The sequence below is a fragment of the Molossus molossus genome, unplaced genomic scaffold, assembly GCF_014108415.1.
Source record: "Molossus molossus isolate mMolMol1 unplaced genomic scaffold, mMolMol1.p scaffold_m16_p_13, whole genome shotgun sequence".
In the NCBI taxonomy this organism is placed as follows: Eukaryota; Metazoa; Chordata; class Mammalia; order Chiroptera; family Molossidae; genus Molossus; species Molossus molossus.
The window spans coordinates 53,619,868-53,635,298 of NW_023425348.1; the positions used below are offsets into that span (position 1 = coordinate 53,619,868).

The 15,431-nt window shown below is 40.5% G+C and overlaps 1 protein-coding gene across 2 annotated transcripts in view; it reads right to left on the reverse strand.

Annotated features, from left to right (window-relative positions):
• SBF2 (SET binding factor 2) overlaps positions 1–15,431 on the reverse strand; it is a 417,243-nt gene extending 401,812 nt beyond the window's left edge. Inside the window, exon 1 of one of the 2 annotated variants that reach the window (XM_036258297.1) lies at positions 15,233–15,431. In XM_036258297.1, the coding sequence (XP_036114190.1) occupies positions 15,233–15,287 (55 nt within the window). In that variant the 5' untranslated portion in view covers positions 15,288–15,431. The remainder of the gene's footprint in view (positions 1–15,232) is intronic. The other variant, XM_036258299.1, reaches the window with a different exon arrangement.

Here is a 15,431-nt window from a genome sequence, read left to right on the forward strand (position 1 = left end):
AGTCTACTAGGAAAATCACTGAAAAGAAACTCTACAAATCTGACTACTCAATAAATAGTAAATTATTTTTCACCTCCCATTAGGTAGTCTGCTAAAATAATAGAATTATCTCTGCTGAAAGGATTTTTTTCCCATTTCAAAGATTTCTCTACTCATAGAATACTGGGATGTATTTTTATTTTTTCACCTGAGGATATTGTTTTCCCCATTTATCTTCACATAGAGTGGGAGGAGGAGAGAGGGGGTAGGGAGAGAGAGAGAAACATCGATGTGAGAGAAACCAGGGCCAGGGACCAAACCGCAACTGAGGTACATGCCCTTGACCGGAATCAAAACCATGACTCTTTGGTCCATGGGTGGACACACCAAACACTGAGCCAAACCAGCCAGGACCTGCTGGGATGTATTTAGACCATGTCCTCAAGGAACTCTTTCAGCCTCAATAAATCAGACAAGTACAAAAGGTAAGACCTTGGAATTTTCAGAACTCAAATTTCTAGTTTTCAGTAGTCTTAGATATAATAAAGACCAAAACAAGTAGCAAATTGTTATATTTCAGAGACATGACTGGAATTAAGTATATGGTCTGATTTTCCTGATCCAGTCCCTTAGCATTCTCACCTTTGTGAAACTATGCAGTGTCCTCTGTTGTTGCTTAAGCAATAACTTTTAAGTGATTTTTCCTAATTAAAATCCCCCTGAAGAAAATGGGAGTATAAATGGATACAACCTTTCTGGAAAACAACTGAGCAACATACTTCATAACTATTTTTTAAAATGTTCTTTTGGCTTTCAGGAATGGCTGGAATAAGAAGTTAATTGATGTTTCCAAAGGTCTCTCTCTGTCTTTATTTTCTGGCTTTCTTAGCCTCTGTTCAATATTCAGACATACTCACAAAACTCTGTAGGGAAAATACACACTGGCAACACCAACTTAGACATCCGTGTAGAAAAAGAAAGACTTTCATGTTCTTTCCAAAAGAAAAGTCCTAGAAATGGCTCTCATTGGCCCAGCTTAAGGTAAAGGGTGGGAGTAACTAGAAGTGCTACTTTCCCTGGGACCAAAGGGAATAGAAGACATGCTTCCCTTATTACTTAGCCGTAAAAAAGAATGAAATCTTACCATTTGCGACAGCATGGATGGACCTAGAGGGTATTATACTAAGTGAAATAAGTCAGAGTAAAACAAATACCACTTGATTTCACTTATACGTGGAATCTAAACAGCAAAATACATACAGAGAACAGACTGATGGTTAGGGGACCAGGTGAAAAAAGTGAAGAGATTCAGAAGTGCAACTTGGTAGTTACAAAATAGGCACAGGGATGTAAAGTACAGCATAAGGAATACAGTCAATAATATTGTAATAATTATGTATGATGCCAGGTAGACACTTGAAATATCAGGGGTACCACTTTATAAAATATGACTGTCTAACCACTGTGTATACACCTGAAACTAATACACAATACTGAATGTAAACTGTAATTGAAAAATTAAATTAAAAAAGACATGCTTCCCAAAGGAAGGAGGCTGGGCAGAAATTTAACATATGTTCATTTACCTGTATATATGCTTTGACCCAGCAAGTCTCCTTCTAGGAATTAAAACACACTATTATTGTATGCCAGACAGTGTTTAAATAATGTACAAAAATAAACTCATTTAATCTTTAAGATCTACCTCTATGAAGTAGAGACTATTTATTATTATCCCATTTTATAGATACAGAAACTCAAGACAGAAAAATTAAATAACTTGCCTAAAGCCAGAACTATTAAAAGACAAAACCAGGAATCAAACCCAGATCACCTCACTCCATCCCATGCTTTGACCTACTAAACTTTACTGCCTCTCTCTTTATCTACTTGTTCCAAGAAATTGAGATGAATGAAAAGATATAGCTAGGAGGATTCCTATTTATAACATATTTATAACAGCAAAAATTTAGAAACCGAAATGTCTAATCACAAGAAATTAATTGGTAAAATTATGTGTACATTAAATTATGTTCAAATAAAACACTTTGTAGCTACTAAAAACTAATTATATGATATTATATATATGGCTGCCAATAGTATAGTTAAGCTTTAAAAACACAGACTGCATAAACAAACAAAAACTGTGAACTTGTTTTGTAAAAAGTAAGATAAAAATGATACACATAGATGTATATGGATACACACAAAAATCTCTGAAAAGTTATCTGTTTAAATGTCAGTAGTACACAACTTCAAACCCACTAAGATGGCTATAATCAAAAAGACAAAGGAGTAGCAATTGCAAAGTCAAGGAGAACCGTCTTAATTCCTTAGGAAAATGACAAGTACTAACATTGAGACTTACTCATTTGCCAATTATCAGCTACTTACAAACTTCCTTAAGTCTTTCAACAATTTTTTTCAATAGTCTCAAACCTCATGACACACAAGTACAAAAACTCTTGGCAACATGGTGATTTCACCATACCATTTCTTTAAAATTATCCATTAAAAATAAACGATCCCTACTGCCTCTATGTAATAGAGTGATACCTCGGTTCTCGAACGCCTCGGTTTTCGACCAAATGGAGATTCGAGAAACTTTTGTCTCGGAATCCGAACAAATATTTGGAACTCGAACTTCCGAGATGAGCCGAGTTGAGCCGAATGGCGTTCATTCGGCCCAGCGCGCCTTGCTTGCGTCATCAGTGTGAGTGCAGAGAGAGAGTAACGCTTTGTGGAGTCACGCTTTCCTATTGGGTTTCATTGCTTCGGTTCTCGAACAATTCGGTTCTCGACCGTCCTCCTGGAACGAATTATGTTCGAGAACCGAGGTATCACTGTATGTTCAAAGGAGAAAAGACCAGTTATGCTGTTTTGTCTTGGCTTGTAAATTAGATGCCTTGGGCCCTGGCCAGTTTCCTAAGTGGTTAGAGCATCAGCCCGCAGACCAATGAGTCACGGGTTCAATTCCAGTCAAGGGCACGTATCTCACTTGTGGTTTGTCCCTGGCCCTGGTTGGTCATGCAGGAGGCAACCAGTCGATATGGCTCTATCACATCAATGTTTCGTTCTGCCTCTCTCTCTCCCTCCCTCCCATTCTATCTGATGATTAAAAAAAAAAAAAAAATGGACACGTGTCTTTGGTCACTAATTATTGCTTAATCATTAGTAGGGAAAAAACAGACCCATTATACAAGAGAGTAAAAAGAAAACAATAGGATGGATAGCCTTCAGAAATCACTCCAATTTAACTGCACAAATTAAATCAGTCCAGGATTTAGATGTTTTGAAGCTTAAACCATTGTGTTTTTTTCAAACTGCTTCAACTAACATTCATACCTACCTAGTAATAAAAATGGTATCAATATTTGTTCAGATTAAAATCAAACAGGGAAGATTACAAAAAATTAATTAAATATTTTTTTTTCTTTTAAGAGTTACAAAAAACATGATGCTTGTTTAGCTGTGCTTTGATTTGTACATGAATGCTATGACCATGTTTCTAGGTAACACTGAAGTTTTGTCAATGTTTTGTCAATGACCATGGATGAAAAACAGGTACAAATACAAAGATGCCCTCTTCCCACACTTCGTATGTGTATCTCCTTTTCTTGTACTGAATTCTAATAGAGCAGACCAGTTGGTACTGTAGTTTAAGGCCTGTAAGTAAGGAACAGAGTATCTCCTGAAGCACAGTCCTGGTATAATCATCCAGAAAAGACAGATCCTTGGACGGGAAACTAGAACAAATAACGTGGACCTTAGATATGTTGGCAGCAGTAAAAATGGCACCAGGTGTTAGACAGGTGGGGTCAGACTGGACCTCAGTTCAGCAACCTTGGTACTTGAGTTCTGGCTAAGAAAGAATTCAGAGCCAAGACAAACTATAAGAGAAAGTTTATTTAGAAAACCACAGTGGTAGAAGTGGTAGAAGAAATGGGCTCAGGAAACAAGGTACAGAGTCAAAAGGAGGGCTCTTAGAGCTTAGGAGAAAGGACTGTAATGGTATCATGCCTGTTGGGGAAGAAGAGGGGAAGGAGAAAGGTACAGATGTGCTCCTGGGTGGGGAGAGTACCCTGGGTCCTCAGTCCTAAAAGCTTCTAAGGATGGAGATCTTAGAGGAGGTCTCAGTGAAGGATCTCAATCAAATATTCATCGACTTTCCAGGTGGGTCCTTTCAGGGTTAGTCATGGTCTCCACTGATTGGTTGGTGCCAGAGCAGAGGGTCATTAGTCAATGCAGCTGGTCCTGAGGTAAGCCATGATGTCACCTGTCTGGTTTTGCCGCTTTTCTAGGCCTGAAACTGAAATACAAGTGAGTCCTAGAAGTTATCTCTAGGAGGAAAAGGCCAGGGGGCTCTAAACTTCATGACCAGTTATGTTGTCACAAATGGTAGGATTTCATTCTTTTTTTTTTTTTTTTTTTTTAATCCTTACCCGAGGACATTTTTCCATTTTTTGTTCAGGTAGAGTGGGGGGGAGAGAGAGGAACAGAGAGAGGGAGAGAAACATCGATGTGAAAGGGACACATCGAGTGGCTGCCACCCGCACAACCGACCAGGGCCGGGGACAAACTGCAACCGAGGTACATGCCCTTAGCGGGAACCGAACCCGGGTCTCTCAGGACCGCAGGCTGACGCTCTAACCGCTGAGCCAAACCGGCCAGGGCGGATTTCATTCTTTTTTATGGCCGAGTAATAGGGGAAGTGTGTCGTCTGTTCGCTGTGGTCCCAGGGAAAGTGTTACCCTGGGGGTGAGGTCCTTGTTTACTCAGTTTCACCCTTTGCTAGGCACCCCAGGCTTTTCACCTTGGTGACCTTCTGCACCTGACCTTGTCTGCTCATATCTAACTGCCCACCAGATAGATCTGACAGGAATGGGCTTCTGTTTGGCCCCATCTAAGGCCTAGACTTAAGGAGACATTTTGAAAGATAACCTCCCTCATATGGAGGCCTGCCAGAAACAAGGCAGGACATTATCCCTTTGTGAGACCACAAACAGAAAAGAAGTAAACTATACTTGCTAAGCAGATGACTGACTTAAAAGTCACTCTGAGGTAAAGCCAACCCTTCTGAAGTGGTGGCTTTCTTTCCATTGCCAGCCTTGGAAGGCTGAGGTTTCATTTATTAAGATACCTAGAAAGCTTCTGTACAAGTATCTACAACCAAATTAAATGTGAAGCCAGGTTGGGTTGCGGGTTTGATCCCAGTCCGGGCACTGATCAATGTTTCTCTCCCTCCCCCCCCCCCATTCCTCCTTCCTTCCTTTTCTACCTTCCTCTCTCTAAGCATGCCCTCAGGTGAGGATTTAAAAAGAAAAGAAAGTTAGCCAGCATTACAAAAACTGCAAGAACCGCTGTTTTTGTAGTGGGTTGAATAGTCTCCCCTCAAAATTCACATCCACCAGAATCCCAGAATGTGACCTAATTTTGAAACAGGGTCTTTGCCAACATAATTAGTTTAAGAATCTCAAGATGAGCCCTGGCCGGTTTTGCTCAGCGGTTAGAGCATCGGGCTGCGGTGCAGAGAGACCCGGGTTCGGTTGCCGCTAAGGGCATGTACCTCGGTTGCAGTTTGTCCCCGGCCCTGGATGGGTCATGCGGGTGGCAGCCACTCAATGTGTCCCTTTCACGTCAATGTTTCTCTCTCTCTCCTCTTCTCTCTCCCTCCCACTCTATCTGAACAAAGAATGGAAAAATGTCCTCGGGTGAAGGGAAAAAAAAAAGAATCTCAAGATGAAATCATCTTGGATTTAGGGTGGGCCCTAAATCCAATGATTAATATCTTTATAACAAGAAAGGAGAAGATATGGACGCAGGCAGAAAAGAAGGCATGTGAAGATGAGGCAGAGGTTAGAATTATGCTGCCCCAAATCAAGGAAGCCTAGGGCTGGAAGAGACAAGAATTCTTCTGTAGACTCTTTAGAAAGCTTAGAGGAAGCACTGTCCTCCCAGCACTTGATTTCAGACTTCTAGCCTTTAGAACTATAAGAGAGTAAGTGTTCGTTGTTTTGAGCAACGAAGTTTGTGATAATTTGTTGTGGCAGTCCTAGGAAACTAATACAGTGTTAGAGAGGTAACCTGTAGCTATTTCACAATACATTGCACTGTTCTTAAAACATTTTAAAAAGTAAGGATTATTTCTCTAGTACTTCCCTATAATAAGGTAGCACTCCCTTAAAATTCAAGCTTTTTTCTTTTCTGTTCTTAATCTTTTTGTTCCCATACTACAAAATAATCAGTATCTATAGATCTGAACATACAATTTTAAAAAATCTAGCCTCTCTGAAATTCACTTAAACTTAAGCAGCAGTTATATGAAATATTTCCTTGGCAAAATTATTTTTTCATTCATTTTTTTTCCAGCAAATAATGGAATACTTACAGGTATAACTAAAAATAAAAACACTACTTTCTAAAAAATTTTACAATGAAGACATTGATAAGTATAGTAAAAAGTAAAATAATTATAAAAGTTATCTTTTCCTTCACAATGTAGATTATGTAAATGAGGACTTTAAATGAATAGCCTTTACTTTATAAACAATTCACAACCCAAATCATTACTCAAATTCAGCAATAATTAAATAATAGAACATTAAATTTTGTGATATTTAATGATCACAGTTTTGACAATAGCAATGTTTTAGAATTAAGAAATACTAGTCCACCAACACAATGATTTAGTCAAAGGCTTCTCTTTTTTTAATGTTTTTACTGATTTTTTTTTTTTTTTTTTTTTAGAGAGATAAAGAGAAAAATCGACGTGAGAGAAATATCAGTCCCCTACTAGGGATTGAGCCCACAGCCAGGGCATGTGCCCTGACCAGGAATCAAACTGAGACCTCTCAATCCATGGGATGACTAAACCATACCAGCCAGGCAAAAAGCTTCATTTTTATAACAATTTGTAATGAAGATGATCACATCTTGGTCACAACCTATAACATGTAAATTAACCTATAACTGGGACATAAAATTATTGCTCAAAAAATTATTTTGAGAGGTTAATTTAAAATTTTGGTTTTTGTTTTTGTTTTGTTTTTATCCTCACCCGAGGACATTTTTCCATTTTTTGTTCAGATAGAGTGGGAGGTAGAGAGAAAGAGAGAAACATCGATGTGAAAGGGACACATCGAGTGGTTGCCACCCGCACAACCCAACCAGGGCCGGGGACAAACTGCAACCGAGGGACATGCCCTTAGCAAGAAGTGAACCTGGGTCTCTCTAGACCGCAGGCCGATGCTCTAACCACTGAGCCAAATCGGCCAGGGCTAAAATTTTATTTTATTTTATTTATTTATTTTTTTTGGGAGGGGGGGTTAATTTGCTCAAGGACCCACTTGGTGATCTTTCTGATGGTCCACAGTGTTTGTGGAGCTCTCTTATAACACCATATTTAAATGAATTAACTTTTTTTTTTTCTTATCAGCCTTTTCCACTATCCAACTTTCACATCTATACATAGTATTTAGGAATGCAGGGTGCGGATGATCTCAGCCTTGGTCTCTAACAACACATCTTTGCTCTTGGAGATCTTTGCTAATTCTTCCATTGCTGCCTTTCTGAGTTATCAACCTTCCCTCCGTTTCTTTTTTTTTTTTTTTTTTATCCTCACCTGAGGACATTTTTCCGTTTTATTTTGTTCAGGTAGAGTGGGAGGGAGAGAGAGGAACAGAGAGAGAGAGAGAAACATCGATGCGAAAGGAACACATCGAGTGGCTGCCACCCGCACAACCGACCAGGGCCGGGGACAAACTGCAACCGAGGTACGCGCCCTTAGCGGGAACCGAACCCGGGTCTCTCAGGACCGCAGGCTGATGCTCTAACCGCTGAGCCAAACCGGCCAGGGCAAGGGCTAAAATTTTAAAATTTATCCTGAAACCACTCTCTTAGTGCCCTTAACCACTATCTTTTCCCAATACTTCCCTGTCCATTAATGCTAAGTTTATGTGAAGATTTCTGGTTCTGTAGTTTACCTAAGTGACTTATCATCTCTCAGAAAGTCCCCACAGCTGGTCAGTGATATGTTTTGATGTACACCATTATAGAATATCTCCAAGACTAATGAAATAGCAAGTTTATTCTACAAAGTACAAAGTCTAGAAGGGAGGAGTCAGAGCTCATTGATATATTTGTATCCTGTATGCATACATTTAAGACCCCAATTCCTAAGGAACTTTCTTCCCATACAGATTCCCACCCTCTCCAGCATCAACTGCTTTCATTCCATGGATTTCCACTCTTCTTTCTGCTTTCATGTACACTCATCTGTTCTTAAACTCTCTTTGGACCTCACTATTTCTGCAATTCAACTGAAACATCTCTTATTAAGCACTAATCAGCCATATTACTGAGATATAAAAAATTAAAGTCTATTCAAAGTTTTCAACCAGACATCAAACAACAAGTGCTTGTGAGGGTGTGGAGAAAAGAAGACTCTAGTACACTGTTGGTGGGAATGCAGACTCATGCAGCCACTATGGAAATCAATATGGTGTTTCCTCAAAAAATTAAAAATTGAACTGCCTTTTGACCCAGTGATCCCACTTCTAGGAATATATCCTAAGAAGCCTGAAACACCAATCAGAAAGAATATATGTACCCCTATGTTCATAGCAACACTATTTACAATTGCTAAGATCTGGAAACAGCCGAAGTGTCCATTAATAGATGAGTGGATAAAAAAAGCTGTGGTACATATGCACAGTGAAACACTATGCAGCTGTAAGAAAGAAAAATCTCTTACCCTTTGAGATGACATAGAGCGACCTGGACAGTATTATGCTAAGTGAAATACGCCAAACAGAGAAAGACAAATACCACATGATCTCGCTTATTTGTGGAATATTATGAACAGAAAACGCTGATGAACAAAATAGACCCAGAGACACAGAAAGGAGTACGGTTCAGACTGACAAACTTCAGAGGAGGGGGCAGAAGGAGGGATGAGATAAATCAAAGAACTTATATGCATGTATGTGTAACCAATGGACATTGACAACAATGCTGGGGGGCGGGGATAGGGAGGAGGGTGTCTGGGAGGATAAAGGAGAAACATCTGAAACAAAAATTAATTACATTTTTAAAAAATTTTTCAACCAGATATTTTTTTCTTTTCTTAAAGATTCTTTATTGAGCCCTGGCCGGTTTGGCTCAGCAGTTAGAGCATTGGCCTGCGGTCCAGACAGACCCGGGTTCGGTTCCCGCTAAGGGCACGTACCTTGGTTGCAGTTTGCCCCTGGCCCTGGATGGGTTGTGCGAGTGGCAACCACTTGATATGTCCCTTTCACATTGATGTTTCTCTCTCTCTCTTTCTCTTTCTTCTTCCCTCTCTCCCTCCCACTCTATCTGAACAAAAAATAGAAAAATGTCCTCGGGTGAGGATTAAAAAAAAAAAGATTCATTATTGATTTTTAGAGAGAGAGGAAGAGATAGAAACATCGATGTGAGAGAATGAAAATACCTCCTGCATGCCCTTACCGGACCTGGGCATGTGCCCTGGCCAGGAATCCAACAGCGACCTTTCAGCTCACCAAATGATGCCCAACCAACAGCCACACCAGCCAGGGCTCCAACCGGATATTCTTACCTCTCAATATCAGATGATTCAAACAAATGGTCTTAATCTGCTGCCTCCACTTCCTATCCTTTCTCCTTCTTAAAGTTTTGCAGTTTGATTTACAGCACAACATTCTAACTGAAACAATACTGGAGTAAAACTACCCTTGATATAAATTCTCAAAAGACAGTATGCTGTACTAGAATACAGATATCGGTAAACTTCTAGTCCAGGATTTGCCACTCAACAACTGTGAACAACTCTCAAGGAACAATGGGGGGTGAGAGGGTAAAGAGTTCCTTATCCATAAATTGGATTAAACTAGATCATCAATACAGTTAACTTTCAACTCTAAAATTTTATGAAATGCAAAGATCTTCATTAACTCCACAACTCACTGACCTCTATCTGCTATACCTGACATTGAGAAATAGTCCCTCACTTTTTATGACTCTAGATTTCTGACACAGAAACTCTAATTTATAGTGATCATGTCTTTCATGTAAACATATAAAGTTAGCCTTTCATGTAAAAAAAAAAAAAGTCCAGAAGGCAGCTATGACAATCTCACTGTAAGTCATTAGGGACCCAGAGTCTTTTTAGGGTGTGGGCCATTATCTACATGGTCCGGTTGGCTGCTGGAGCTCTATGCTTTTCATCCGCATGCCACAACTGTAATGTTCTAAAGTCACTATCCTAACTAATAAGTCCATGAGCCTATTTGCTATAGACTAAATGTCTGTGTCCCCCCAAAGTGCATATGTTGAAACCGAATTCCTAACATGATGGCATCTGGAGGTGGGGCCAAAATAATGGTATTTGGAGGTGACTAGGTCATGACAACAGAGTCCTCATGAATGGGATCAGTGCCCTTACAACAGAGACCACTTTTGACACTTCCACCATGTGACAATGTGGCGAAAACAGGGCCATCTATGAGTCAGGAAGCAGGCCCTCACGAGATCCTGAATCTGCCTGTGCCTTGATCTGGAACTTCCCAGACTCCAGAACTATGAGAAATAAATGTCTGTTGTTTAAGCCACTCAGTCTATTGTAATTTGTTAAAAGCAGTCCAAATGGACTAAGATCCTATTTGTAGTCATCATTATACATGACATCTTTAGAGCTTTTCCCATTTATTCATCATTTTTTCCTCCTCAAAATTCTCTACACCCAGGGTTTCCATGATACCACACTATCTTGATTCTCTTGCATTACTACTAACCACTCCTATTCAGTTTCCTGGCTGCTACGGCTCTATTTCTTATATACTACATTTTCTCTGGGTTAAATTTTTAGGGAACTCCTCTTTTCACTCTATACACAGTTCCTGAACAAGCTCATTTTTTTCCTTTATATCTGAAAATCATTTGGCTATTGGTAATTGCAAATTAAATCTTTAATCTTCACTTCTCTCCTCGCTTCCTGACCCATACATCTAAACACCAAAATAGCATCTCTATCTTGACTATAGGCATCTTTAATTCAACATATCCAAACCTAAGCTCAGCATGTCTTTCCCTTATCCAAATTCATTCGTTCTCTTGAATTCCCTATCTGCATTCAGAACATTATCAGCTACCCAGTTACCTAGGCGAGAAACTTTGTTACCTTCAATTATTCCTTCTCCTTTACTCCCATCTCCATTCATTACTAGCAAATGATATTTCCTAATTATTGTGCCACAGTACATATGCAAAATTAGGAAAATAAAGTCCTGATTTCAAATTATCAAAAATAGACTGCTGCCTGGCCAAAGTGGTTCAGTTGGTTGAGTGTCATTCTGTACACCAAAAGGCTGCCAATTTGATTCACATTCAGAGCACATACCTGGGTTTCGGAATCAATCTCTGATAGGCAGTCAATCAATGTTTCTCTCTCATATTGATGTTTCTCGACCCCCCACCCCAAATCTCTCTTCCTTCCTCTGAGCATATCCTCAGGTGAGAATTTTTAAAAATAAAATTAAACTGTCATAAATCATCAGAGAGATGCAAATTAAAACAACAATGAGGTATCACCTCACACCTGTCAGAATGGCCGCCATCAACAAATCATCAAACAACAAGTGTTTGTGAAGGTGTAGAGAAAAGAAGACTCTAGTACACTGCTGGTAGGCATGCAGACTGGTGCAGCCACTGTGGAAAACAATATGATGTTACCTCAAAAAATTAAAAATTGAACTGCCATTTGACCCAGTGATCCCACTACTAGGAATATACCCTAAGAAACCTGAAATTCCAATCAGAAAGAATATATGTACCCCCATGTTCATAGCAGCACTATTTACAATAGCTAAGATCTGGAAACAGCCCAAGTGTCCATCAGTAGACGAATGGATAAAAAAGCTGTGGTATATATACACAATGGAGTACTATGCAGCTGTAAGAAAGAAAGATCTCTTATCCTTTGAGACAACATGGAGGGACCTGGAAAGTATTATCCTAAGCGAAACAAGCCAAACAGAGAAAGACAAGTATCATATGATCTCACTTATTTGTGGAATATAATGAACATAACAGTCTGAGGAATGGGGTAGTCCCAGAGATGTGGAAGTGGGGTACAGACTGACAATCCCCAGAAGAGGGGGTGGTGGGGGAGAAATAAACCACAGAACTTATATGCATGTATGCATGAACAATGAACATGGACAACAAAGCTGGGGGCAGGGAGGGAGGGGGAGGTGGGAATCAGTGGGGGAAAGAGGAGAAACATCTGCAACAAAACTAAATTAATTAATTAAAAAATAAATAAACAAATAAACTGTCATAAAAAATCAGTGGTTTTCAAGCTGCAGTCTCCTTAAGTATGACAGTACTGAGCACAAAACTAGAAACAAGTTAAATATACAGTTAGATTGAACAAATAAGTAAATATATTAAGGATAACAGAAACTGGATTTTTCACTGACAGAAAAGAATGCTACAAATATAAAAAAGGAAAAAACTAGAATGAACCCTGGAATGTTGGACTGAAATTGGAGGTATTGGTGTGAACTCATTATTTTTAATATATACATATAAACAAATATAGGTGTGAATGTGCATGTGAGTATGTATACATACATATTTCCCAGCTCCATCCATTAAGAAGGCCTTGGGAGCATGCTTGGCCGGTGTGGCTCAGTGGACTGAGCATCATCCCATGCACCACAAGGTCACAGGTTGGATTCCCTGTCAAGGCACATGCAGGTTTGGGGCTCTATACCCAGAAGGGGGCATGCAGGAGGCAGCCAATGGATGTTTCTCTCATAAATGTTTCTATTTCTCTCTCTCCCTCTCTCGAAAAAAATCAATAAAAACATATTTTTAAAAAAATAAAAAAGAAGACCTCGTAGCAGTAACAATCCAACAGCAATGAACACACTGGCACTGAGAGCTTAGCTTCCAAATGTCATTCTCTACTAAAAAAATCCAGGGTTCCCTAGAGAAATAAATGGCTTATTCCAGGACTAAGGCAAGGACAATACAAGATAAGCTCAGAACATACTCCTGTGCCAAAAAGTAAGGACACTCTCAAAGAATGATGAGGACGTGTCATAAGGACACAGCAGCCAACTTGAATGGGCTCTCACTAGCCAAATGAGGAACAGTTTGAACATCAAATAAATAGTAACAGAATATAACCTATAAAAACACAGAAAATCATGAGTCATACATATATAAAGAAATACCTTCAAAGTTTGATGAGGAACAAGATATTAACATAGTTTCCAAGTAATCCTCACAAAAACTCCTTATTAACTACTACATATTAACTTTATAGTGAAGAACCGTAGCAGACATTGCTTATATCAAGTAATCAAAGTGAATATCATCAATAATGGGGCAAACTGAAATTGTACACCAAAGAACAGGATGTAATGCGTATACCTTCTATGATATTCCTGCCCAAGTATATAACCTGGATGTGTCTAATCATAACAGAACAAATAATCCCAAACTGAAGGGCATTCTACAAAGTAACCACTCTGTGAACTTCATAAGTGTCAAGGTTATGAAAGTCAAAAGATGAAGGAATTGTGCCAGATTAAAGGCTAAAGAGACCTGACAAACAAATGCAACACATAATTCGAGATGGATCCTTTTGCCAGTAAAGAGATTAATGGCATAATCAACAAACAAAACTTGAACCACTAGGAGAATTGGATGGAGTATTATATCAGTGTTAATTTCCTGATTTTGATGACTGTATTGTGATTATGTAGAACATACTTTTTGTAGAAAATGCACACCAAAGCATTCTGGGGTGATAGGACATCAACAAGGTCAGCAGCTTCAGAGGAAAGGAAAAAAATTCTTTGCACCATAGTTGCAAGTTTTCTGCAAGTTTGTGATCATTTCCAATTTTTTTTAAGTGAGAAAAAAACAATGTCACTAAAAATGAGATTATGCTAAAAACAAACTGTGATTCTTCATATTATTAATCTTCCTAAGAAAGAGACACCAGACTATGTAAAATTACTAGGATAATGCATAAAATTTTGGAGCCAGAAGATAATTTAAATATAGCCCAACCCCTTTTCTTAACAGATGACCTTAATCAAGTGATGAACCCAGAGAAAGATTAAAGAATATAAAAGGTTCCCACTAAAGGAGGCTATTAGGAGAGGAACAGTGAAAGGAACAGTGGACTAAGAGTGGGTAGAACAATGGTATGCTGATGTTACAAATAGCTGTAATCATCAGCAAAACACAATCTCAGCATTTCATCTGAAAAATAAGGGACTGTCTAGCTGAAACCTAAAATTCCTTGCAAATGTGCAACCAGAATTACCCAGAAAAAGATTTGCTTCTCCAGCTCAATTTATTACATGATGCTTAACTACATAGTAGTAGAAAGGGATACAAATACAAAATAAATGTGCATGTACTCTGAATTCTCTTAAGTTGCAGAACTTTATCAATTAAATTAAAAGGCAATGCGTTGCCCGAATTGTTCTTTATGAGTAAAACTTCAAGAAGAATGAAAAAAAAAAAGTAAAAGACGCATTATAGTGCAACATGATCACCTTCAGCCGTCTGCTGACTGTCCTTACTTAAAAGATAGCGTTCCGAACCATTCTAAATGACCGTCACACTTGTCCAGAAATAACTGGGCGCATTTTCCTAGAAGTGTTTCAAAGTGCAAGATTCCCTTCCTCTTCCCCAGTAGTACCACGCATTCATTGGGGCAGTGACAAGACTGGTCCCCAGGAGCACAGGGGTGAGGTAGCACTGGACTCTCAGCACTTCCTTTTGGAGAGGACAGCCCCCCGCGTCACTCGTTACTCATTCAGGATGCAGGGCAGAAGTTTATCCCGGAGGAACTTAGTACAGTTGGCTCCCGCCCTCCCAGGCCCGCGGTCCCGGCCCAATGCCGCCCGCGCCAGTGCGATGCCCTGGGTACTCAGCCCCCTCCAGAGCTAGGGTCGCGGCACCCGGACTCGCCCCCAGCTGGCCCTGCAGAGCCGCCAAGGACCGGCGGACGCGGCCTCTTCCCCTCCCCCGCCCCTCGTGCTGGTCCCACACGCCCACCGCGAGGCTCTGCGGAGCCAGGAAGGCCGGACGCCGACCACCAGCTCCGACGCGGCCCGCCGGGCCCTCCACGCCTCCCCGCCGCGACGCCCGGCCCCGCACAGCCCACTGGACAGCAGCCGGGGGGCGGGGGCCCGGAGGCCCGGGGGCGGCGCCCACCCCACACCCTTACCTGGCTTCTCGTGATCATAGCCTACTACGATGAAGTAATCGGCCAGCCGAGCCATGGCCGCCGCCGCCGCGCCCGAGAAGCGGGTGCCCGTCGCCGCCCTCGCCGCCGCCGCCCACCGGGCCCGGGAGGGCTCAGCATTTTCCCTGCAGCAGCAGTAGCGGCAGCAGCGGCACTTCAGCCATGTTTGACAACCGAGGCA